Below are 25,629 nucleotides of genomic sequence, written 5' to 3'. Positions count from 1 at the left end.
TTCAAAGAAAAGATTAGTCTGAGAATAACCTATAGATGGATTTTCTAAAGTTTAATTATTTGTTTAAATATTGACAAAATAAGTGTAAAGTTTTAGTGTTTATAAAACAAGGGGAGCTGCCATGTTATAACTTAAGTTTGCTTCTCTGCTGTGGCCAATTAGAGACAGTTATAAATAGGTCACTAGAGTGTGCAGCCAATGGCTGTGTGGAATATAACAGTGTTCTGCACTTCCATTTCTAACAGGAACTAAAAAGGCACGATTGTCAATGAAATTATAGGAAAAGGGGACAAAATAAAATGAAAGTATTTTGCACAGTTTTTATATAAACAATTTATCATTTTATATTATCATCTCAACGTGTTTAATGCCCCTATAATTCTACCTTTATTAGTAAATAAAAATGTATTTTTCCTGCTGGAAAAAAATTATACAGGAGTATACGAACATACATTTGCTGCTAGTTTATAATTAAATCAACCATTATAATGCCAAAATACTCATTATAATAACCACATTTAATTCAGTATTTATGTGCTCAATATATTTCTTTGACTAAAAAAGATTTAAACATTGTGGACTATGTCAATTCTCAAGATGGAATCAAGTTTTAGAACGTATACTATGATATTACGTGTGTCTAGCTAGATATTTAGTGGTTATACGCAGCATTGCTAAAAATTAGTAATGAAATAGCAGGTGTTCTATTATAAGAAAATAATATGAATTAATATTTATATTTTTTAACAACAAAAGGTGAAATGACTAATACAGAGCTAGATATAAAGAATGCTTTAAATAAATACAAAATTGACAAATAAGACTAAATATTGAAGCATCAATAGTGGTACTAGAAAGAAATCCTTGTATAGTTAGTAACTGTTTTGTAGTTTGAGTGGCTAGTTATCTAAAAAAAGATTTATTACAGAATATACCACATACTTAAGGGACACTGAACCCAAATTTTTTCTTTCGTGATTCAGATAGAGCAGCAATTTTAAGCAACTTTATAATTTACTCCTATTATCACATTTTCTTCATTCTCTTGGTATGTTTATTTGAAAAGCAAGAATGTAAGTTTAGATGCCGGCCCACTTTTGGTGAACAAACTGGGTTGTCCTTGCTGATTGGACAGCACCAATAAACTAGTGCTGTCCATGGTCTGAACCAACAAATTGCTGGCTCCTTAGATTCCTTCCTTTTCAAATAAAGATAGCAAGAGGACAAAGAAAATTTGATAATAGGAGAGGAGTAAAGTAGAAAGTTGCTTAAAATTGCATGCTCTATCTGAATCATTAAATAAAAAAAATTTGGGTTCAGTGTCCCTTAAGTACTACCTAATAGTCCTGTAAATGCTTAAAACCAAGGTCAACTGAAGAGTGGCTTAAGAAAAAGGGATTATAACTAATTAAAGAACTGATCCCGCGCAGAAATGGCAATTGAGCCAATAAGCTGCGGTAGTCACATGACCCAACTGCGAGATTGCCACTACCGATTGGCTCACCTGCCATGTCCACTCAGGTCCAGCAGTTCTCTGCTGCTACCAGCTATTTTTAACTATTTATTTAACACAGACCAGCAGGGTCGCTAGTGATAAAATTATATCTTCCAACCAATTAGGGCAGAAACTTTTTTTTCACTAGAATGGCCCCTAAAAGGGAAAATCAAAATGAAACTTTGAGGATTCAGAAAGAGTATGCAATTCTAAAACATTTGCAATTTATTCCTATTATAAAATTGACTTTGTTCTCTTGGTATGCTTTACTTATCTGCATACCTAGGATAGTGTATTTGCCTTGAGCATTATATGGCAGCAATGCTTTCAGAATGCTTGTAACAATGTTATAAATTGTTGTAAACACTTCTGCTATATAATGTTCAACAATGTATAACATTATTACAAACATTGTTGAAGACACTGCTGCCCTTGCTAGCAAACGCAGCTTATTTGTTGACTAATTGAGGTTCACCCTCTGTTGATTGGCTGATTGATCTGCACATTTTTTTAGTGGGCCACACTGGACAGACAAATGTAGGACTTTTTCTTCAGTGTTTATCACTAGATGCTGCTAAGCACATGGGCAAATAAAGTGACTTTTAAACATTGTTTAAAATTATGTAGAATAATTCATCTGTATATCCAACTACTGTAGTATATTCTAACTATTAAATAGTTTTTTTTTACACATATATTTTATTTAAATAAATGAGTGGCCTTGCTAATCCTTAAACATTACTATTCAGTGCTATATCATATTCTTAAAGGGTATGTAGCAGTAAAGGGTGTTAGTTATAATGATACATTCAAGGCAAAGATTAACCTTAGAATAATATGTAGATGTATTTTTTTTACAAATAATATTATCTGCTTAAAGGGACACTGAACCCAAATTTTTTCTTTCGTGATTCAGACAGAGCATGCAATTTTAAGCAACTTTCTAATTTACTTCTATTATAAATTTTTCTTTGATCTCTTGCTATCTTTATTTGAAAAAGAAGGCATCTAAGCTAAGGAGCAAGCAAATGTTTGGTTCAGAACCATGGACAGCACTTGTTTATTGGTGCTGTCCAATCAGCAAGGACAACCCAGGTTGTTCACCAAAAATGGGCCGGCATCTAAATTTACATCTCTTGCTTTTTAAATAAACATTCAAAAAGAATGAAGAAAATGTGATAATAGGAGTAAATTAGAAAGTTGCTTAAAATTGCATGCTCTATTTGAACCACAAAAGAAAAAAATTGGGTTCAGTGTCCCTTTAAATATTGAAGATGTAAGTGTAAAGGTTTAGGTTCTATAAAGTACTCTATAAAGTTGAGTGTCGTATGGCTAGCATGGCTATTAAATAAGAGATGGAAACATCACCTCAAGGAAAAAAAATATTGTTTTGCAGTGGGTGGCCAGAGGGGGTTATTTTAATAGAACGATTAACAAAATAAGTTTATGTTTTAGTGCATATTTACTTAAAAATCATGAATTAAGGTCCATGTTATTTATTCCTTAGATACAGGCTAGCGTTCCAAAAATGCTAACATTTACCATCACTCACTGGAATGTAGAAACCACAATTTTTTAGAGTTAAAATACAGGAAAATAAATAATGAAAGTATACTGCACAGTTTACCTACACATAATTAAAGCTTTTATATTACCGTCTCATAATGTTTAATAACATTTTAATAGAGAGCAATGAAAATACAGGAAAACAGATGGTTAAAAGCCAATACAAATAACAAGACGCCCCTCACTGGTTGTCAGCAAACGCTTTTTTACAATGAAAAAGCAAACTAAAACCTAGTGTGTAAGCAGCTATGATCCAGGATGTTCTGTGTATTTACCACAAAGAGTAAATGACAGGTCAGCTGTTCCGTATACTTAACCACAGAGGAAAGCGTGGCTTTTTTCCACTCACTTGTCAAACCAAATACTTACTGCGGCTCTGGCTTCTGTAACTTTGGCTTTTTTCATTCGGGTTTTTGCTGCATCCAGATCCAGCCTCTTATTCTGAAGAAGTTTTCTCTCTTTCTGGAAAACAAGCAGAGGAAACCCAGAATTACTCATAGCTGTTCCGGAGCTACTCGAGATAAGAAGGGACAAGAATATTTCTAGAAACGTTACATAGAGAGAAAATAAGAAATCCGCCATATGTCATGTGAAACAGGAACAGCAATTTTAGTTTACAACAAAGCAGCCTGGGAGTTTATCCTAGAACAGTGTTATTCTGCGTTTTTTGTTTTTAAAAACTAAATTACATTTTCCCCCCTTTCTGAAAACTGTTTTTTCTCAATTTTGATAATTAGTAAATACACAAGACCAACATAATATAGCACAAACACACGTGATTTTATATGCAATACCATGATGGGGAACTTTCCCCAACAATTGCTCTGACATGCTAATGGTTTATCTGTGCTGCTTTTTACACATCCTATGCACGATCGTGGACCATACAGACACACTAAGCGGTGCACAAGCCCTTAACTTTGTATATATAAAACCTGTTATCTTGGCTGGTTATGAACTAGTCTGATATAATTGTGTCAGAGCATAGTTTGAGTTTTCATTTACACCAGCTCTGATTCACCTTCCATGAGCCAATAAAGTCACATTTCCCTGCTCATCTGGGCACATGCCTAGGGCTGCCACCTCAGCCATGTTTTCCTGCACACTTATGAGTTAGACACGCTGCAGGGTAAGCAGGGAGGAACATGTATTGTGCCTCTGGACATCACATGAACAGTTCCTCCCTGCAGCATGTGTAACTCATAAGTGTGCAGGAAAACATGGCCGAGACGGCAACCCTACACACACCACGCCATAGTAAGACGCAATAGCATAATTGTTCCAAGTAACAGATTAGCATTTGCCTTACAAGCCTTGAGCAAATGATACTTGACTAGGTTGTGCAGAAACATGCACTTCCTGTTAGTTTTAACATCACTTTTACCAGCTTTAACTGAATACATTTACCATTCACATAAAAGAGCACAATTTAATACGTTAAATATTTTTTTGACATGGAAAAAAGGTTGATTTTTTAATTTGAAACAAACAAAAAGCGATTGTGCAGAACTGGTCCATGGGACAGAAGCTCATTGGCTGACGAGCAAAACTCACAGCGCTATTGGTGGGCAGTGACAAGGGCCACAAGCATAAAATCAGGTTTTTCCTCAATACAGAAACATCATGAAATGCACTTTAAATAGACCCGGTTTTATCAATGTAACCTTTTTATGTAAAACAAATATTTTTAATATATTTAAATGGTGATCTTCAAAAGGGACATGAAACCCAAAAGCTTCTCTTGTTTGGCCTCAGCAGAAATAAACAGCAAATTACATGTTGCAGGGTTAAAGGGACAGTAACACCTTAAGATATTTTATAAAATGTTTAGTTATGTGTAACGAAACAACGTTGCAAAAGGTTTTTATTATTTATTTTGCTCTGCAAATGGAGAAATTTCTAATTCACAGACCTTAAACTGCCCCCTACTAACGTCTCAAGGCTAAATCTGCTACATATCTGTCCCTAATTTGCTTTATCACATAACAACTGCAAAACAATGCATTTTATACTAACTTTACGACAGATTGGCTCCTCCAAATAAAGCAAATGGTGGGTGAATTTAACTATATAAATAACTGTAGCAAAAAGAAAGTTTTGTTTTAAAAACGTTAAGACTTGGCAGAGATTTCTTCTTTTTACAAGGTGTTTACTGTCCCTTTAAGCTTGTGACACCAGTCACATACTCTTTCAGTGTTCAGGGCTAGAAAATCCACAATTTTCAGACTTAAAGGGACAGTAAAGACCTTGTAATTACAAGACATTTCTCTTGTGTTGCAATAGAATAACATATCAGCCAAGTCTTAATGATTTTAAAACAAATGAACATCCTCTTTCTGCCAGTTGCTTTTCAATAGCCAAATTGCAAACACCATTTATCTTTTTTGGAGGATCCAATCCAGGCAACAGGCAAGCTCCGGTCATATTGTTAATAAAAAACACATGGTTTTGCAGTTATAAGTTAAAGCCAAAAAGTGAATGATATGAATCATGGTTAGCCTGGATAAGTCAGCAGCACTGACTGACTGAGAATTAGAAAAGCCACCATTTTTGGAGCTCAATTACAGGGAAAGGGAGCAAAATAATGAAAATATATTGCAAAGTTGTTTCATTGTGCATAACATTTTATATAAAAAATCTCAAGCTGTTTACTGTCCCTTTAAACTACAGGAAAAGGGGGCAAAATAAACAATGACAATGTATTAAAAAGTTGTTTTATTATGCATAGTTAAGCATATTGTATTACATTCTCAAAGTGTTTACTGTCCCAGAATGTTTATTTCATGATTTAGATAGAACATACAATTTCAAACAACTTTCCCATGCACTTTTAGTAGCAAATGTGCTTCATTCTCTTGTTATCCTTTTTTTTTTTTTTTAAAGCGCAGCAATGCACTACTGGTAGTCAGCTGAGCTCATCGGATGAGACAATGACAACAGATGTGTGTAGCCACCAATCACCTGAGCCCACCTGGGTATGTTTTTCAACAAAGGATACCAAGAAAACAAAGCAAACTATAATAGAGGTAATTTGGAAAGTTGTTTAAAACTGCCTGCTCTATCTGAATCATTAAGATTTCACTTTGACTTTACTATCCCTTGAAGTTACAGATTAATACAAATCTATTCCTGCCAGAACTCTCTCCCTAGATACCAGTGCTATACATAGTAACGGTTTCGTGCTACTTACAGTCATGGTTTTATAATCTCCTTCAATAAAATTCCTCAGGGGAGTGAGGAAATTTATAGCGCCGGTTTGTACAAGTTCCTTGTGTGCACCTCCTATTCTTCTCTGCGTCTCCCCACATTTAATGAGAGCGTTTCCTGCAACAGATATAAAATATTGTAGACCCCATTTATACATTTTTATGGGCTCACAAATAAACTCATCCCAGGCTGTGGGTCGCACATATACAATAAACAGAATTGTGCGGTTTTAGCAAGCAATAAAAACAAAAAAATTACAGTGCTGGAAAAGTCAGTGATGTATTTAAAATAAACAATGGTTAAAAAAAACAAAACATGTGTGTGCTATAGACTATAACATAAATGTATTAAAAAACAATTCAAGTGAAATGACACCAAACCAAACATATTTCTTTTATGATTCAGCCGATATGTACATTTTTAAATAGTTTCCATTTTACTTATTAAGCAGGTAGGCAGGCTCAGGAGCACTGAATGGCAGCAGTTTTGCAAGAATACTTTTACCAATACATTACATTTGCAAGAGCACTAGATACGTAGCAGTATTTGCTGCCAAGTAGTGCTACAAAAAATGTGAATGCCTCCTAAATATGCTTTTCAAAAAAAGAATACCATGAAAACAAAATTTAATAATAGAAGTAAATTTGCAATTTTTTTTAAAAAAACCTTTATGTTCTGTCTAAATCAAGAAAAAATGTTTGTTTTTCATCTCCCTTTAAGGAAATTGTAGGAAACTACAATGAAACAAAATTAAAAAATCTAATTAAATTAGAGAGTTATAGTTTAGCACTGGCTTCCACTGAAGAACTATAAAGTATATTCTAATCATTTAGAAAAGCTTTTCTAATGAGCTAACAAAAAACAAGAACTTCCCTTATACTGTAAAGGGCCATTATAGTTGAAAAATGACATGATCTTCTTCTGTAGAGCACGTAACCTTAAAGCGACAGTCTACTTCATTTTTTTATAGTTTAAAAAGATAGATAATGCCTTTACTACCCATTTCCCAGCTTGGCATAACCAACATTGTTATATTAATATACTTTATAACCTCTAAGTTTGCTTGTTTCTAAGCCCCTGCAGGCCGCCTCTTATCTTCAAATCTTGTACAACAGCCAGACAGTGCTAGTTTGTGTGTGCCATATAGATAACATTGAGCTCACTCCCGTGGATAATGATAATGGTTTTATACAAGAACCAGCAGTGATTGGCTAAAATGCAAATTTGTAAAAAAACAACTGAGATAAGGGGGCAGTCTGCAGAGATTTAGATACAGGTAATCACAGCGGTAAAAAGTATAATAATATAACTGTTAGTTATGCAAAACTGCGGATTGGGTAATAAAGGGATTATCTATCTTTTTAAACAACGATTTTCAAGTAGACTGTCCCTTTAAGACTACAGATACTGCTCCGCTGTGTTTAGTTTATCCACAGCATAGGGGTTAAACACATAGTTTAGGCATGGCCTATATGTGTAGCTAGAGCTGCTGATTGGATCAGTGGCAGTTTACACTAGGGACCAGCAGTGCTCTGTGGGTGCCAAGCTGTACTTCTACTATGTGTTTAACCTCTTTGTGGGAATTAACCACCAAATAGATGCTCTTTAAAACATGTCATTTTTTTACTATAATGGCCGTTTAATGAAAAAATCTGTAGAACAACCCCCCCCCCCCCCGCCCAATATTGGTAAAGTCCCACTCAGGTGCAGAAATCATCCTAACTTCTCAGCAGGACATGGCTGAACATTGGTGGCAAATGACGTATTCCACACCTAAAGGGCTCAGCAGCCATTTTCACCTCTGGCGTTCATACCTCAGCCAAAACCCATAGGACACTGAATGTCTGTCTCTTAACTTTTAATTTGTACTTTGCATCCTTGTGTTTTGATAGAACAAACCATACAACCCTTGGTACATAACAGAACATTATTTGTGTGTATTTACCATATAATTCATTTTAACTTATTGCTTGCGGCCCTACAAATCACATTCCTAATCATACATTATGTGCAAAGATGAAATGCAGGAAACATTTAAAGGGACAATCAAAACCAAAAAATGTTATTGTTTAAAAAGATAGATAACATCTTCATTACCCATTCCCCAGTTTTGCATAACCAACACATTATTTCTGTGATTACCTTGTATCTAAGCCTCTGCAGACAGCCCCCCTGATCACATGGTTATTCTCTACTGACTTTGCATTTTAGTCAGTTAGTGCTGTGTCCTGCACAACTTCTCGGGCGTGAGCACAACGTTATCTATATGGCACACATGGATTAGCAGTCTTGCTGTGAAAAGCTAATAAAAAAGCATGTGATAAGAGGCTGTATATAGTGGCTTAGAAACAGGCAGAAATTTAGAGGTTTAAATGTTATAAAGTGTATTAATATAACAATGTTGGTTGTGTAAAGTTGGGGAATGGGTAGTAAAGGCGTTATCTATGTTTTTAAACAATAACAATTTTAGTGCAGACTGTCCCTCAGACTAAGGCCGGCATTCATGAACTTCCGTTGTGCGCAGAGAGCCACGATAATAAATAATGAAAGTACATGGCATAAATAAACATTTTACAGGGATTAAAATTTTGAGTTTAATATCCATAAAATAAGAATGTGGAATTGCATTTTCAATTTAATATTCAATTTAACATAAACAGATGTGAATTAATGTAGAACTAATAAATTAGGGCTGCAACAACTAATCGGTAAGATTAATCATCAAAATAGTTGCCAACGAATCTTATTATTGATTAGGTGATCTGCGATTAGTTGGTCAGTTGCACGGCACCAGCTGCTTCACACCAATATACTCCTGCACATGGTATTAAGCAAAACATTATATAGATTTTTAATTAATCGGAGATATATATATAATTAATAAAATACCATTTTCTGCACAATACCATGTGCAAAAGTTCATTGGAGTGAACCAGCTGGTGCCGTGCAACTGACCAACTAATTGCACATCACCTAATCGATAATGAGATTCGTTGGCAACTATTTTGATGATTAATCTTACCGATTAGTTGTTGCAGCCCTATAATAAATCAAACAAATTAAAAATATCATTGCTACTTATAAATATATGCTTATAGATAAGATGCTTATAGAATTGCAGCATTTAGAAACTAAAGATTATAATAGAACCTACACAGATAGGTATTGCACAAGATGTCTGATGCAATCGTTAATCGCTGACATTTTTCCAGATGTGCATTGGTTTCACCTCTGAGTCAAACTGCTATAAATTGTATTCTCTAGTATAATAGTACGTACCATATGCTGTTCCAGGGCCAAATTCATTCCCAGCATCAATCATGAAGTGACCCAACTGCTCTTGATTATTCATACGACTTGGTACTTTCCTGTCAAGCTTCTCATAAACAAATTCTTCAATCCTGACATCTAAAGAGACCGTGAAATGGAAAAGTAATTAGTTTAAAGAGGTCACAAGACAGAGAACGGCAGACAGCTAATATGATCTGCTTAGAAATGCAATCATATAATATAGGCCTTCATAAAAACACAAGGGAACTCTTATGAAATTGAAATGTAATTAGTACTTTACCCTGAAAACAATGTACAACCCTTATTTTTATACTTTTATTTGGCATATAAACTGAGAGACTCAAAAAAAAGAAGTCAAATGAAGAAAGTATAAGTATGTAACAGAATTATTAATAAAATAAAGTTGTCTAATGTATATATTTATAATAGTAGCTATATTGAAAAGCCAGGCAATGATATGGTCACACAGAATAATGCAAAAAGGTAAAATCCATCACCCCCTTTCCCAGGATTTGCCAATCCTTTGATTAATGGAATAATTTAAAGGGACCACTAAAGTCAAAATGAAAATTTCATGATTCAGATAAAGAATGCAATTTATAAAAAACAAAAACAATTTTTACAATATACTTTACAATATACTTCAATTATCATTTTTTTTTTTAATGTACACTTTCTCAGGCTCCTACTGAGCATGTGTGCATCCATTTTGTGATTGGCTAAGGGCTGTCACATGATACAGGGAGAGGGAAAATTGGATTAACTTTGAAATTCAAAGTAAGTGTGATTGCATTGTCTTTCTATTGTGTATTTAACAGTTATTCAATTCTACTGTACGGGTCCTTTAACATTAGAGGGGGATAACTAAAGTTAATGGATTTGTACGGATTATTTACAGCTCATCCCGCAGATTAATGGCCAAAGACCAATTTAAGGAAACAGTAAAGACAAAATTAAAATTTAATTCAGAAAGAGAATGCAATTTCTAACAATTTTCCAATTTACTATCATCTGATTTTATTCATTGTCTTGGTATCCTTTCTTAAAAGCATACTTAGGTAGGCTCAGGAGCAGCAATAAACTACTGTGAGCTATCTGGTGATTGGATGCTCTACACATGAATTTTGTAATTTGCTCACCAGATGTACTGTTTGCAACAATGTTTGTAGCAACATTATACAAAGTGAGACACAATGCAGTGCTAAAAACATGCACACTCCTTAGGTCCTATGAGCCTACCGAGGTTTACAGTCAAAGGATACCAAGAGAACAAATTTGATAACAGAAGCAATTTGGAAAATAATAATTTAATATTTATTAAATGGTGACCATGACGGTTTATTATGACTTTACTCTCCCTCTAAACTGAAAAGCTGGATACAAATCCCTCTTGTGCTCAGGGCGTCTCATGAGGGGTCAGCAATAGTAAGTTACATAGTGTCAGTTTGCACTAATGCTCAAAATTCTCTCATATAATTGTATACAACTTGCCCAAGGAACACATCACGTTAGACCAGTGCTTTCCAAACTGTGTGTTGTGACACAATAGTGTGTCGGCAGCAGTGTGTAGGTGTGTCCCTGCTTCAGCACAAATTTTTTATTTTTTGGGGGGGTTTTCGACTTTCCAACGGCCTGCTACGCATATCACGTGGTTGACACATGATTGATACCTAGTGGGTCACAGATCATCTTAACCTATTGGCGCAGCTCAGCAGGAACTGAAACTATTCCCATTGGCGGAACATTGGCTCCTGACTGCATGTGTAGTCTCCTCAATCAGCTTGTGACTGCATGTGTAGTCAGTGAGCGGGACAGCAGTGTGTTTGCAGCGTAGGCGGTAGTCAGTCAGACTTGCAGAACTCTGAGGGCGGCAGCTTAAAGGCTGAGCTGAAGTCAGTGGGAGTTTTTTTTGAAGCTAGCTCCCAGCATTGCATTGCTGCTACTGATATATGGGTAGGAAGTGGAAGCTTAAAAATGCTTGATGAGGAAATGTGAGTGTCTTTATCTTATATTCCACCAACCTCATAAATCCCATTAAAATAGTAAGTAGCTATTGGTGTTATTAAACATTTTTAAAAATTCTTGCACATACTTACTGTTACTTGTAAAATCATTTTGTTATTATATAATTTATGTATGTGTCCGTATCTCTTACAACAAGTTAGCTTAACCTCCTGTTTGCTAGTACAACTGAATTACTGTGTCGCCAACATGACAAGTTTGGAAAGCTCTGCGTTAGACTCTTGCTGGATGCTGTATTTTCTCATCACAGAGTTGTACTAATTTGTAAAGGTGTCAGAATATTAAACGAAGGAAATAAAGAGAGCTGATTTATTTGATGTTACGCTGAAATTCCAAGAGCCTGACTGTGTAAAGAAAGGAAGGAAAAGGGATTCGGTCACAGGAAGACAGCTATTATCAGATTAACACAAGGCCCACTCCTACCACAGTATTAGGAAGTAAAATGCTCCAATTGTACAAAATCTGTTTCATAACAGATAGGAGGGGAAAAAAAGACCAATAGCATTAAAAGGGGACACATCATGCAATAAGCTTCTATTTAAAGGGACAGTCAAGCCCAAAAAAACTTCATGATTCAAATAGGGCATGTCATTTTAAACAACTTTCCAATTTACTTTTATCACCAATTTTGCTTTGTTCTCTTGGTATTCTTAGTTTAAAGCTAAACCTAGGCGGTTCATAGGCTAATGTATTAGACCTTGAAGGCCGCCTCTAATCTAAAAGCATTTAGACATATTTTCACCACTAGAGGGCATTAGTTCATGTTTTTCACATAGATAACATTGAGCTCATGCATGTGAATTTACTGAAGAGTGAGCACTGATTGGCTAAATTGCAAGTCTGTCGAAAGAACTGGAATAAGGGGAGTCTGCAGAGGCTTAGATACAAGGTAATCACAGAGGTAAAAAGTGTATTACTATAACTGTGTTGGTTGTGCAAAACTGGGGAATGGGTAATAAAGGGATTATCTATCTTTTTAAACAACAAACATTCTGGTGTTGAGTGTTCCTTTAAAGGGATATGAAACCCAAAATTATACTTTCATGATTCAGATAGAGAATACAATTTTCAATTCTACTTTTATTATAAAAATTTCCTTCGTTCTCTTATTATTCTTGGTTGAAGAGATATCTAGATAGGTAGCGTGTACATGTCTAGGGTACTACATGACAGGAAATTGTGATGCCATATAGTGCTCTTGCTAATGTACAACTTTGTTGCAAAACTGCTGCGTTACAGTGCTGCAGACACATTCCTTAAAGGGACATGAAACCCAACATTTTTATTTCATGATTCAGATAGAGGATACAATTTTAAACAACTTTCTAATTTACTTCTATTATCTAATCTGTTTTATTCTCTTGGTATCATTTGTTGAAGGAGCAGCAGTGCACTACTGGTTTCTAACTGAACACATGGGTGAGCCAATGACAATTGGTATATATGCAGCCACCAATCAGCAGCTAGAACCTAGGTTCTTTGCTGCTCCTGAGCTTTCCTAGATAAACAATTCAGCAAAGGATAACAAGAGAAGGAAGCAAATTAAATAGAATTAAATTGGAAAGTTGTTTAAAATTGTATTCTCTATCTGAATCATGAAAGAAAAATTTTGGGTTCCATGTTCCTTTAACTATTAAATTTGATAATAGAAGTAAATTAGAAAGTTGTTTAAATTTGTAAGTTCTATCTGAATCATGAAATAAATATTTTGGGCTTTATGTCCCTTTAATTCTATAAATCAATTTTCATTTGTATCTTGGCACCCTTTGTTGAAAAGCATACCTAGGTAGGTTCTAATTAGCGGCTAATTGACTGTTACACACATATTGCACTTGAGATTGGTTTCCCAGGTGTGCTCAGCTAGCTCTCAGTAGTACATTGCTGCTCTGCAGCTAACAGTTACATGAAAGCAACAGAGCAATAAAAAATACTCTAACAACCTAGGTTATTTCTTTTTGCACATATATATATATATATATATATATATATATATATATATATATATATATATATATATATATATATATATTTTTAAACTGGGCATCTTTATAAGCTTCACAAATAGGAAAGCATATTTGAGCTGCTTTGGTTCCACTGAAAAACAAACAACTTACTTGGATTTGGCTGTAACAGCACCTCTGTTTGTTTGAGGATTTTCTCTGTCCATAGTTTTGTGCTTTCTGCTTTAGCGATCAGATTCTCTAGGTGAGCATCCAGCTCGGTCTTCTCTGCCTGCCCCAGCTTTTCCTCAGTAAACTGAAATAAAGAAATAAAAATGATGGCTTTGATAAATTCACTTTAAACCGTTGTACACGATCTATTTATACAAACAGGCAGCTCCGTCTCTAAATACTCAGTACTAAAAGTTACAACTCGTACTTACAAACAGAGAAAATAGAGCTTTATTGCCAATCCTTCTTTCCAGGATAACCCCAAATACTCAAAATCCAATTGTCACAAGGACAGAAAGGGATGTAAAATTTTCTGAACAGGGGCACAGATAGCAAAATTTATCCTATGCTATCCAAAATAAAAAAAATGTTTGGCTAGAGTTTCACCTAAAAAAAAGTGCCTGTTCCAACTTACATATAAATTCAAACCTACAGAACCTATCTTGTTCGTAACCTGGGAAACGTCACCATTTAATAAATATTAATTTATTTTCTAAATCCAGTGAGTGCATTCCCTGCTTGGATCTTCTACAAATAATTTGACATTGCACCCTGGTGGAAGACACTTTTGAACTGCAGATACACAGAGGTAGTATGTAGCAGATACACAGAGGTGGTATGTATGTATGTATGTATGTATGTATGTATGTATGTATATTTATATAAATTCATTCAAACTATGGGGGGAGATAAAAAACTGAAATTAAAATGCTCCATGTCTCAAAATTAAATCAATGTAAATATTTGCATAGGAAATTAGCACATCTAGGCAAGATTTTTTTTTCTGGGAAAAAGCAAGCGGGGAATCTTGCCTAGATGTGCTAATTTCCTATGCAAATATTTAGATAGATATAGATAGATAGATAGATATAGATAGATATAGATATAGATAGAGAAAAATAAATAAAAGAGGCACTGTTTACTTACAGTTAAACTATATGGAAATGTAGACATTTTCACAAAATGTTTTTACAAAATTACCAGTTATTATTTCTTTACTGCAAGAGGAGCATAAAGCTATATACAGTATCCCACAAAACTGAGTACACCCCTCACATTTTTGTAAATATTTTATTAATATCTTTTCATGTGACAACACTGAATAAATGACACTTTGCTACAATGTAAAGTAGTGAGTGTACAGCCTGTATAACAGTGTAAATTTGCTGTCCCCTCAAAATAACTCAACACACAGCCATTAATGTCTAAACCGTTGGCAACAAAAGTGAGTACACCCCTAAGTGGAAATGTCCAAATTGGGCCCAATTAGCCATTTTCCCTCCCCGGTGTCATGTGACTCAGTGTTACAAGGTCTCAGGTGTTAATGGGGAGCAGGTGTGTTAAATTTGGTGTTATCGCTCTCACACGGTCACTGGAAGTTCAACATAGCACCTCATGGCAAAGAACGCTGAGGATCTGGGAAAAAAAAATTGTTGCTCTACATAAAGATGGCCTATGCTATAAGAAGATTACCAATACCCTAAAACTGAGCTGCAGCATGGTGGGCAAGACCATACAGCGGTTTCACAGGACAGGTTCCACTCAGAACAGGCCTTGCCATGGTCGATTAAAGAAGTTGAGTGCACATGCTCAGCGTCATATCCAGAGGTTGTCTTTGGGAAATAAACGTATGAGTGCTGCCAGCATTGCTGCAGAGGTTGAAGGGGTGGGGGGTCAGCCTGTCAGTGCTCAGACCATACACCGCATACTGCATCAAATGGGTCTGCATGACTAAGGACATGGATTACTGGAACCATGTCCTGTGGTCTGATGAGACCAAGATAAACTTATTTGGTTCAGATGGTGTCAAGCGTGTGTGGCAGCAACTAGGTGAGGAGTACAAAGACAAGTGTGTCTTGCCTACAGTCAATCATGGTGGTGGGAGTGTCATGGTCTGAGCCTGTATGAGTGCTGCCGGCACTGGGGAGTTATAGTTCATTGAGGGAACCATGAATGCCAACATGTACTGTGACATACTGAAGCAGAGCATGATCCCCTCCCTTCGGAGACTGGGCTGACCCCAAACACACCTCCAAGATGACCACTGCCTTGCTAAAGAAGTTGAGGGTTAAGGTGATGGTCTGGCCAAGCATGTCTCCAGACCTGAACCCTATTGAGCATCTGTGGGGCATCCTCAAACGGAATGTGGGGGAGTGCAAGGTCTCTAACATCCACCAGCTCAGCGATGTTGTCATGGAGGAGTGGAAGAGGACTCCAGTGGCAACCTGTGAAGCTCTAGTGAACTCTATACCCTAGAGAGTTAAGGCAGTGCTGAAAAATAATGGTATCCACACAAAATATTGACACTTTGGGCCCAATTTGGACATTTCCACTTAGGGGTCTACTCACTTTTGTTGCCAACGGTTTAGTCATTAATGGCTGTGTGTCGAGTTATTTTGAGGGGACAGCAAATTTACACTGTTATACAGGCTGTACACTCACTACTTTACATTGTAGCAAAGTGTCATTTCTTCAGTGTTGTCACATGAAAAGAAATAAAATATTTACAAAAATGTGAGGGGTGTACAGGTGGCCCTCGTTTTACAATGGTTCAATTTACACCGTTTCAGAATAACAACCTTTTTTTCCAGTCATGTGACTGCTATTGAAAAGCATTGAGAAGCAGTGCATTTATTAAAATAGACAGTAGGTGGAGCTGTCCACTTGTGTTGCAGCAAAGCCAAGCAAGCTGAAATTAATCAGTTTAACCAGACCTGCGCTATCGAACAGATTTCAAAGGAACAAGATCTTCCTGTCTATAAATCAGTCCAGATTGAAATGCATAGAATGAACTGTTTGCAGAAAGTGAAGTCTGTGTTGTATGATTATTTTATTAGGTTTATAATGCTGTTTAGCATTTAAAGTCTTCATTTCAAAGCTTTAAAAATAATGTATTAGGTGTTACTTATGACAATTTTGAGAGGGGCCTGGAACCTATCTCCCTCACTTCCCATTGACTTACATTGTAAACTGGGTTTCAATTTACAACGGTTTCAATTTACAACCATTCCTTCTGGAACCTAACCCTGGCGTAAACTGAGGGCTACCTGTACTCATTTTTGTGAGATACTGTATATAGGGTCTGAAGTTTTTATTGACCTTAAAAAAAGACCGTTTATAAAGATATTATGGGAAGTGACAAAAGCGATGTGACTCATTATGTATCTAGCTCTGATATACAAACACTTGTGTGGTTTCTTTTCTTTTGTAAACATACATAATTAAAAATAAATAAATGTGCGACTGACTACTGTATTTGATATGAATGCTAATCCTGTTATAGACTAATGAAACAGACTAATTTCCAAGTAGTATGGCAGTTCACAAGTCCAATGAATTAACTAGAAAGACAAAGTGCACTTGTACATAAAAACTGAACCAAAGTACACACTCATCAAAGCTACACACCTAAGAGTTTACATAATGAAGTCACTTAAAACTGGAGCCAATTTTGAGCAGGAAGAAAAGAAGCGTAAAATGCGCATGCATAAAAAAGAAACATAATATGCGCATACATGAAAAAGAAACGTAATATGCGCATACGTGAAAAACACTGACAGATGCCCGATTTCTCCTCTTCTTCTATCTCATATATACACATACATAGGTCATACACCACACACACACTGTATATATTACATCACCTATTCCTTTCCTGCAGTTTTATATATACACTTTGAATGATAAAATGAGCAACATAAAAAAAAATAAAAAAATATTTACATTTCTTTACAAAAACAGTGACATTTTGAGGCAGTTAAAGGGACACAACCCAAATGTTTTCTTTCGTGATTCAGATAGAGCATGACATTTTAAGCAACTTTCTAATTTACGCCTATTATCAAATTTTCTTTAAATAAATAGTGGTAAATAAAGGGATTATCTATCTTTTTAAACAATAACATTTTTTGTGTTTACTATTCCTTTAAAAGGGACATTCTAGTCAAAATTATACTTTCATGATTCAGATAGGGCATGTAATTTTTTTTAACAACTTTCTAATTTACTTGTATCATCAAATTTGCTTTGTTCTTTTGGTATTCTTTATTGAAAGCTAAACCTTGGTAGGCTCATATGCTAATGTATAAGCCCTTGAAGTCTGCCTCTTATCTCAGTGCATTTTGACAGTTTTTTTTATAGCCAGACAGTGATAGTTCATGTGTGCCATATAGATAACATTGTGCTCACTCCCTAGGAGTTACCTAGCAGTCAGCACTGATTGGCTAAAATGCAAGTCAGTCAAAAGAACTGAAATGAGGGGGGCAGTCTGCAGAGGCTTAGATAAAAGTAAATCGGAGGTAAAAAGTGTATTAACCCCTTATCGGCCGCAACGTATCTTGTACATTGCTTGTCGTTAAGGGATTATGTGGCTATAATAGAGCAGGTCCTAACGCTAGGGCATCCCCATAGAAAGACCAGCGAGGTACAGGGTACATTTCTGGTCATTAAGGTGTTAATATAACAGTGTAGGTTATGTAAAACTGGGGAATGGGTAATTAAAGGGATTATCTATTATTTTAAACAATAAAAACTCTGGAGTAGACTGTATATAGCAGACTGTAATAGACTTGTATAGAAGACCATGGGAGATGTCACCTGTTTGAAAAGTACTCAGGGGTCTCAAACAAAAATGCTTGGGGTTTTCTGATCTATCAGTGACTTTAGTACCTGCTTAAGCCTTATTTAGCATTTTTAATATTCAGTTGAAGTTAATAAATAATCCAGTAAGTATTGTAATAATGTCTGCACTCCAGTCCGCACTAACACAGGGCACTTTATCTATGGTGCTGGGTAACAATTTCTGCACTCCAGTCTACACTAACACAGGGCACTTTATCTATGGTGCTGGGTAATAATGTCTGCACTCCAGTCCGCACTAACACAGGGCACTTTATCTATGGTGCTGGGTAATAATTTCTGCACTCCAGTCCACACTAACACAGGGCACTTTATCTATGGTGCTGGGTAACAATTTCTGCACTCCAGTCCACCCTAACACAGGGTACTTTATCTATGGTGCTGGGTAATAATGTCTGCACTCCAGTCCACACTAACACAGGGCACTTTATCTATGGTGCTGGGTAACAATTTCTGCACTCCAGTCTACACTAACACAGGGCACTTTATCTATGGTGCTGGGTAACAATTTCTGCACTCCAGTCTACACTAACACAGGGCACTTTATCTATGGTGCTGGGTAACAATTTCTGCACTCCAGTCTACACTAACACAGGGCACTTTATCTATGGTGCTGGGTAACAATTTCTGCACTCCAGTCTACACTAACACAGGGCACTTTATCTATGGTGCTGGGTAACAATTTCTGCACTCCAGTCTACACTAACACAGGGCACTTTATCTATGGTGCTGGGTAACAATTTCTGCACTCCAGTCTACACTAACACAGGGCACTTCATCTATGGTGCTGGGTAACAATTTCTGCACTCCAGTCCGCACTAACACAGGGCACTTTATCTATGGTGCTGGGTAATAATGTCTGCACTCCAGTCCGCACTAACACAGGGCACTTTATCTATGGTGCTGGGTAATAATGTCTGCACTCCAGTCCACACTAACACAGGGCACTTTATCTATGGTGCTGGGTAATAATGTCTGCACTCCAGTCCGCACTAACACAGGGCACTTTATCTATGGTGCTGGGTAACAATTTCTGCACTCCAGTCTACACTAACACAGGGCACTTTATCTATGGTGCTGGGTAACAATTTCTGCACTCCAGTCCGCACTAACACAGGGCACTTTATCTATGGTGCTGGGTAACAATTTCTGCACTCCAGTCCGCACTAACACAGGGCACTTTATCTATGGTGCTGGGTAACAATTTCTGCACTCCAGTGCACACTAACACAGGGCACTTTATCTATGGTGCTGGGTAACAATTTCTGCACTCCAGTGCACACTAACACAGGGCACTTTATCTATGGTGCTGGGTAACAATTTGGTTTATGTTTCCAAACAATGGAAAGAAAAGTCAAAATTAAACTTGGCGATACAGATAGAACATGTCATTTTAAGACACTTCTATTTTTAGATTTGCTTTGTTCCTTTAATATCTGTTGCTAAAAAAGGAATATGTACATATCCTATACTATTGCAAGCTAGCTGCTGATTGGTGCCTGCACACATTTGTCTCTTGTCATTGGCTCACTAGATGTACTCGGCTATCTCCCAGTAGTTCATTGCTGCTCCTTCAGCACAGAATAACAAGATTATGAAGCAAATTTGATAATAGAAGTAAATTGGAAAGTTGTTTAAAATGTTGAGCTCTATTTGATTCATGAAAGAAAAAATCTGGGTTCCATGTCCCTTTAAGTGCATAACATGGTAGGCCAGTAATAAGTCAAACAATCACTGCAATAATCTGAAAAGAGGAAGCTAAAAAACTGCCACATAAGGATGGAATGTCCCTTTAACATATTGTTTATTCACTGGTCTTAAAGAATATGAGGAGTTGCTATTAAATTTGTAATTTCCTCTTAGCAAGATCCTGTCAGCAATTTCTTTGTTTCAATTCATAAAAAAAATAAAAAATAAACAGACATTTACAAGCAGGCAAGAAAGCTTGAGGTTCAGTTTGAACACATTACAAAATGTTATTAAAATGAAAGCTGCCGCTCTAAAACACACACTGATGATGTTCAAGCTAGATAAATGAACATCTTAAAGAGCATTTTTTTTAAAAAGCCAAAATGATTTGCAACCGAGACTCACGTCCATAATAATATTTCTGCTTTTAGCTTATAAGCATTTAAAGGGACACTGTACCCAAATTTTTTCTTTTGTGACTCAGAGCATGCAATTTGAAGCAACTTTCTAATGTACTCCTATTATCAAATTTTATTCATTCTCTTGGTATGTTTATTTGAAAAGCAAGAATTTAAGTTTAGATGCCGGCCCATTTTTGGTGAACAACCTGGGTTGTCCTTGCTAATTGGGCAGCACCAATAAACAATTGCTGTCCATGGTTCTGAACCACAAATTTGCTGGTTCCTCAGCTTAGATGCCTAATTTTTCAAATAAGGATATCAAGAGAACAAAGAAAAATTGTTAATAGAAGTAAATTAGAAAGTTGCTTAAAATTGCATGCTCTATCTGAATCACGATAGAAAAAATTTGGGTACAGTGTCCCTTTAAGTTATAGGCCAAGGCAGAACTTGTTTTTTCACTTTCTGAAATAAGATTTTTTTTTTTCAATTTTGAAATTAAATTTTAAAGGAAGTCTAATAAAATGTAAACTTTCGTGATTCAGATAGAGCAGCAATTTTGAGCAACTTTCTAATTTACTCCTATTATCAAATCTTCTTCGTTCTCTTGGTATCTTTATTTAAAAAAAGCAAGAATGTAAAGCTTAGGAACCGGACCATTTTTGGTTCAGTACCTGGTGTCTAAATGTAGCCACCAATCAGCAAGCACTACCCAGGTGCTTAATAAAAAAATGGGTCGCTCCTAAGCTTACATTCAAATAAAGATACCAAGAGATCAAAGAAAAAATGGTTATGATATTAAAATCTCTGTTGAATAATTGTGTCTCCTTTGCTCTTGGACTATCACTGCATAAACATAAAATAAATGCAGTGATAAAAAGGTGCATTGCTCACAACACCACCTTACATTCAGGAGTCACAGCTTGCCAGACCGGAAAGGCTAGGGGGCAGGGTTCTAAAACTCCTTGAGAGCCAGTCATTGACTGCTCTGTATTTGACTGTTCTACTCAAACAGTGCTTTGCTCCAGCTGCACTGTGTTAAAGGGACACTGAACCCAATTTTTTTCTTTTGTGATTCATACAGAGCAGCAATTTTGAGCAACTTTCTAATTTACTCCTATATTATCAAATTTTTCTTCGTTCTCTTGCTATCTTTATTTGAAAAAGCTTTTTTTTGTTTAGACTCTGGACAGCACTTTTTTATTGGTGGATGAATTTTTCCACCAGTCAGAACAACCCAGGTTGTTCACCAAAAATGGGCCGGCATCTAAACTTACATTCTTGCATTTCAAATAAAGATACCAAGAGAATGAAGAAAATTTGATAATAGGAGTAAATTAGAAAGTTGCTTAAAATGTCATGCTCTATCTGAATCATGATATAAAAAAAATTGGGTTCAGTGTCCCTTTAAGGAAAACTTACACAGTGCAGCCAAAGCACAGTGCTGATTGAAGAGAAATAAAGCAAAAGCCGAAAATAATTAATACAAATATTCATTAAAAAAAATATAATAATTGACAAATACAACCTTTATTAGTTATTCACCATAAATCTATGGAAACTTAAAGCTGTCTGTTCCATAACAACTGTAGCAGGCTCCTCAATATTTTTCACAGCTCCTTCATTTGATACAAATTTGTCAATCGCTAAATTAAAATGTCAAGAAAAACGCACCATGGGAAGCCCCAGCCATCCATACCTAAGCTGGTAAAAGAAACTAAATAGCTACATGCTGGTTTTATAATTCCTCTCTGACCAAATATACCCTTAAAGGGACATGAAACCCAGATAGGACATACAATTTGAAACAGCTTTCTATTTTACATCTATTATCAAATTTACTTCATTCTATTGATATCCTTTGCTGAAGGAGCAGCAATGCACTACTTAGAGCTAGCTGAACACATCTAGTCAGCCAATTATAAAAGACAATGTATGCAGGCACCAATCACCAGCTAGTTCCAACTAGTGTAGAATATGTACATATTAATTTCAACAATGGATACCAAATGAACAAAGTACATTTGAAAATGAAAGTTAAAGGGATACTAAACCTAATTTTTTTCTTTCATTATTCAGAAAGAACATGAAATTTTAAGCAACTTCCCAATTTACTCCTATTATCAAATTTTATTAGTTCTCTTGCAATCTTTCTTTAAAAGGCAGTAATGTAAAGCTTAGGAGCCATGTCATTTTAGGTTCAGCACCCTGGATAGTGCTTGCTTATTGGTGGCTACATTTAGCAAACCAAAAAGCAAGCATAACCCAGGTTCTGAACCAAAAATGGGCCAGCAACTAAGCTTTACATTCCTGCTTTTTAAAGAAAGATAGCAAGAGAAGAAAATATGATAATAGGAGTAAAATAGAAAGTTGTTTAAAATTGCTGCTCTATCTGAATCATTAAAAAAAATGTGGGTTTAGTATCCCTTTAATTTAAAAGGGTTTTAAAATAACAGGCTCTATCTATTCTATATCATGCAAGTTTAATTTTGACTCAATATGAGCAAAATGCTTATTTAGCAATCTCAAAAGTATTCTACATTAGAATAAAGTGTAGAAGCCTACAAACATTACTTACAAATATAAACAAAAAAACATTATTTTGCTTTCTTTTCAAATAATGAATAAAGATACATTTTTCCCTTTATCTTGTAAAATAACTCAGTTAAGAAGCTCATATATAGCTATTCCTAAATGGCCTTAGCAAATGAGCTAAGATAAACTAAACAGGTATGCTATTAGACTGCCAAACAAGCAGATTTTACTAACAAAATGCTTTTCTAAAACTTATTTAGCAATGGAGTATTTCATTGCTGACATATACTTTAAAGACACATATTTTATATATAGTAAGGGTTGAGTTATCACTGCCATGTCTGACCACAGTCATATGATCAAGGATTTTCAAACAGCCAACTGGTAAATTCTAGGAAAGAATTGTGGAATGATGAGACCAAACAACAGTACTGAATACAATGTGTCCTTTTATATCTTTTCAGCAGGGTATCATGTCTAAATGACTACACAAGTTTAAAAATAAATACATAGGACTCTTCACATTATATTAATATTTATATAGAGTCTCTAGATCGCCCCAAGTCTGACTATGGCAGCAGTTCTGAACAATCTTGTCAGTCATTCAATAAGGTAAAAATTCCCCAAGAAGTGATGCTTTTTTTTTTTTTTTAAATTATAAAGCCAGGTCAGGGTGAAAATAAAATCAATTAGATCTTAGTGGTGATAGAAAACACATCAATATAATACATAGGTAAAGTCACACTAGTGAGGAGCAAGCCTTACAGATCCTGAGCAGGACACTGTAGGTTAGAGGGACATTATACTGCACACTCATTTTTTCTTTGCATAAATGTTTTGTAGATGATCTATTTATATAGCCCATAAAGTTTTTTTTTGTTTTAAATGTTTAGTTTTGCTTATTTTTAAATAACATTGCTCTGATTTTCAGACTCCTAACCAAGCCCCAAAGTTTTATGTAAATACCGTCAGCTACCTACTCCAGCTTGCTCCTGTTTGTGTAAAGGGTCTTTTCATATGCAAAAGAAGGGGGGGGTCTTATTTCCCACTTGTAGTGGGCTTTCCATCTACCTTTTCAACAGCGCTAAACAGAGCTTCTAAATAAGTTTTTAAACAGTTTTATACTGGATTTTTATATCAGTATCTGTGCATCTTATTCTTTATAGTAGTGTCTATTACATGCAGATATATGAAAATGAGTGTATACTGTCCCTTTAACAAGAGCAGCAATTACCAGACAATTTTGCTTGGGAGCTGCTAAGCAATTCCTGAGTGGGACTGAACCTTAGCAAGTGTTAAACACAGTCACCTAGTGCTACAGTAAATGCTGCTCTACCCAATCAGCCCCTGTCAGTGTTGCATTAGAAGCCCATTTAACAAGCACCATGTGCACACTTTAAACATACAAGTCAGTTAACCCTTTCTATGCTGTAGAGAAGAGGGTACAAGGGATGATCCAATAGAACTTAGGTTTTCAGGGCCATATTGCATTGTATCTGGCTGCCAATAAGCGCGAGTGTCAGCAGCTGTATCATATGTGTCATATAAAACAGATGCTGTCACTTGTCCCGCAGCAGCCGGTGTGTTTAGCAGCTGTACAATGTGTAGGTTTCTTTCCATCAGTAGCATTTTCTCAGCTTTCCTGAAGTAAAACAAATATGTCTACCCCGGCCCCCACCCCGAGCAATAGGGAACCAATGCTAGCTCCTGTCACTCCCGGCCGGGTTCCGCATACTCTCAGCGGCTTCAGTACCTGCACTGCTCGGCTCAGGAAAGTACCGGCGTCCGCCGCAAACTTCTTCACGTTAAAATCCATGTTCATAACAAGTTCCCCTGAAGCTAATGAGTGACGGACACACACTGCGTTACCCCGCCCGGAACTGTCACTCGCTGGGCGGCTCTAGCTAAAGGGGAGCTGCAGACACAACCAGCTGCTGGCACCGGAAGTTACAAGCCTCGTACGTCACCATAGAGATGAAAAACGTACACGCCCACGTCTTACGTCATTTCTGCTAGACGGACATAGCGCAGGGGATGATGGGATAAAAGAGCAGTTTTTTTGGATTTAGCCCATGTTCTGCAATCTAATGCTTGTTTTTGTGAGGCTGACAGTTGTCACTGACACTGTATAGTTATAGCACAGCTAGTTGTCACTGTATAGATATAACACAGCTAGTTGTCACTGTATAGATATAACACAGCTAGTTGTCACTGTATAGATATAGCACAGCTAGTTGTCACTGTATAGATATAGCACAGCTAGTTGTCACTGTATAGATATAGCACAGATAGTTGTCACTGTATAGATATAGCACAGCTAGTTGTCACTGTATAGATATAGCACAGCTAGTTGTTACTGTATAGATATAGCATAGCTAGTTGTCACTGTATAGATATAGCACAGCTAGTTGTCACTGTATAGATATAGCACAGCTAGTTGTCACTGTATAGATATAGCATAGCTAGTTGTCACTGTATAGATATAACACAGCTAGTTGTCACTGTATAGTTATAGCACAGCTAGTTGTCACTGTATAGATATAGCATAGCTAGTTGTCACTGTATAGATATAACACAGCTAGTTGTCACTGTATAGTTATAGCACAGCTAGTTGTCA

General features: G+C 36.1%; 1 protein-coding gene across 1 annotated transcript in view; it reads right to left on the bottom strand.

The window, feature by feature from the left end:
- The window catches only part of SH3GLB1 (SH3 domain containing GRB2 like, endophilin B1), a 61,090-nt gene extending 36,137 nt beyond the window's left edge, over window positions 1-24,953 (bottom strand). Inside the window, exons 1-5 of the mRNA XM_053693906.1 lie at window positions 24,766-24,953; window positions 13,696-13,837; window positions 9,548-9,676; window positions 6,252-6,385; window positions 3,431-3,523 (exon numbers count right to left, since the gene is read on the bottom strand). Coding sequence (XP_053549881.1) covers window positions 3,431-3,523; window positions 6,252-6,385; window positions 9,548-9,676; window positions 13,696-13,837; window positions 24,766-24,834 — 567 coding nt within the window. The 5' untranslated portion in view covers window positions 24,835-24,953. The remainder of the gene's footprint in view (window positions 1-3,430; window positions 3,524-6,251; window positions 6,386-9,547; window positions 9,677-13,695; window positions 13,838-24,765) is intronic.
- Window positions 24,954-25,629: the final 676 nt, after the last annotated feature.

Source organism: Bombina bombina, chromosome 10 (genome assembly GCF_027579735.1).
Source record: "Bombina bombina isolate aBomBom1 chromosome 10, aBomBom1.pri, whole genome shotgun sequence".
Classification (NCBI taxonomy): Eukaryota; Metazoa; Chordata; class Amphibia; order Anura; family Bombinatoridae; genus Bombina; species Bombina bombina.
The sequence above is the reverse complement of the archived record's forward strand: the minus strand, read 5'-3'. Positions and strand labels throughout refer to the sequence as shown.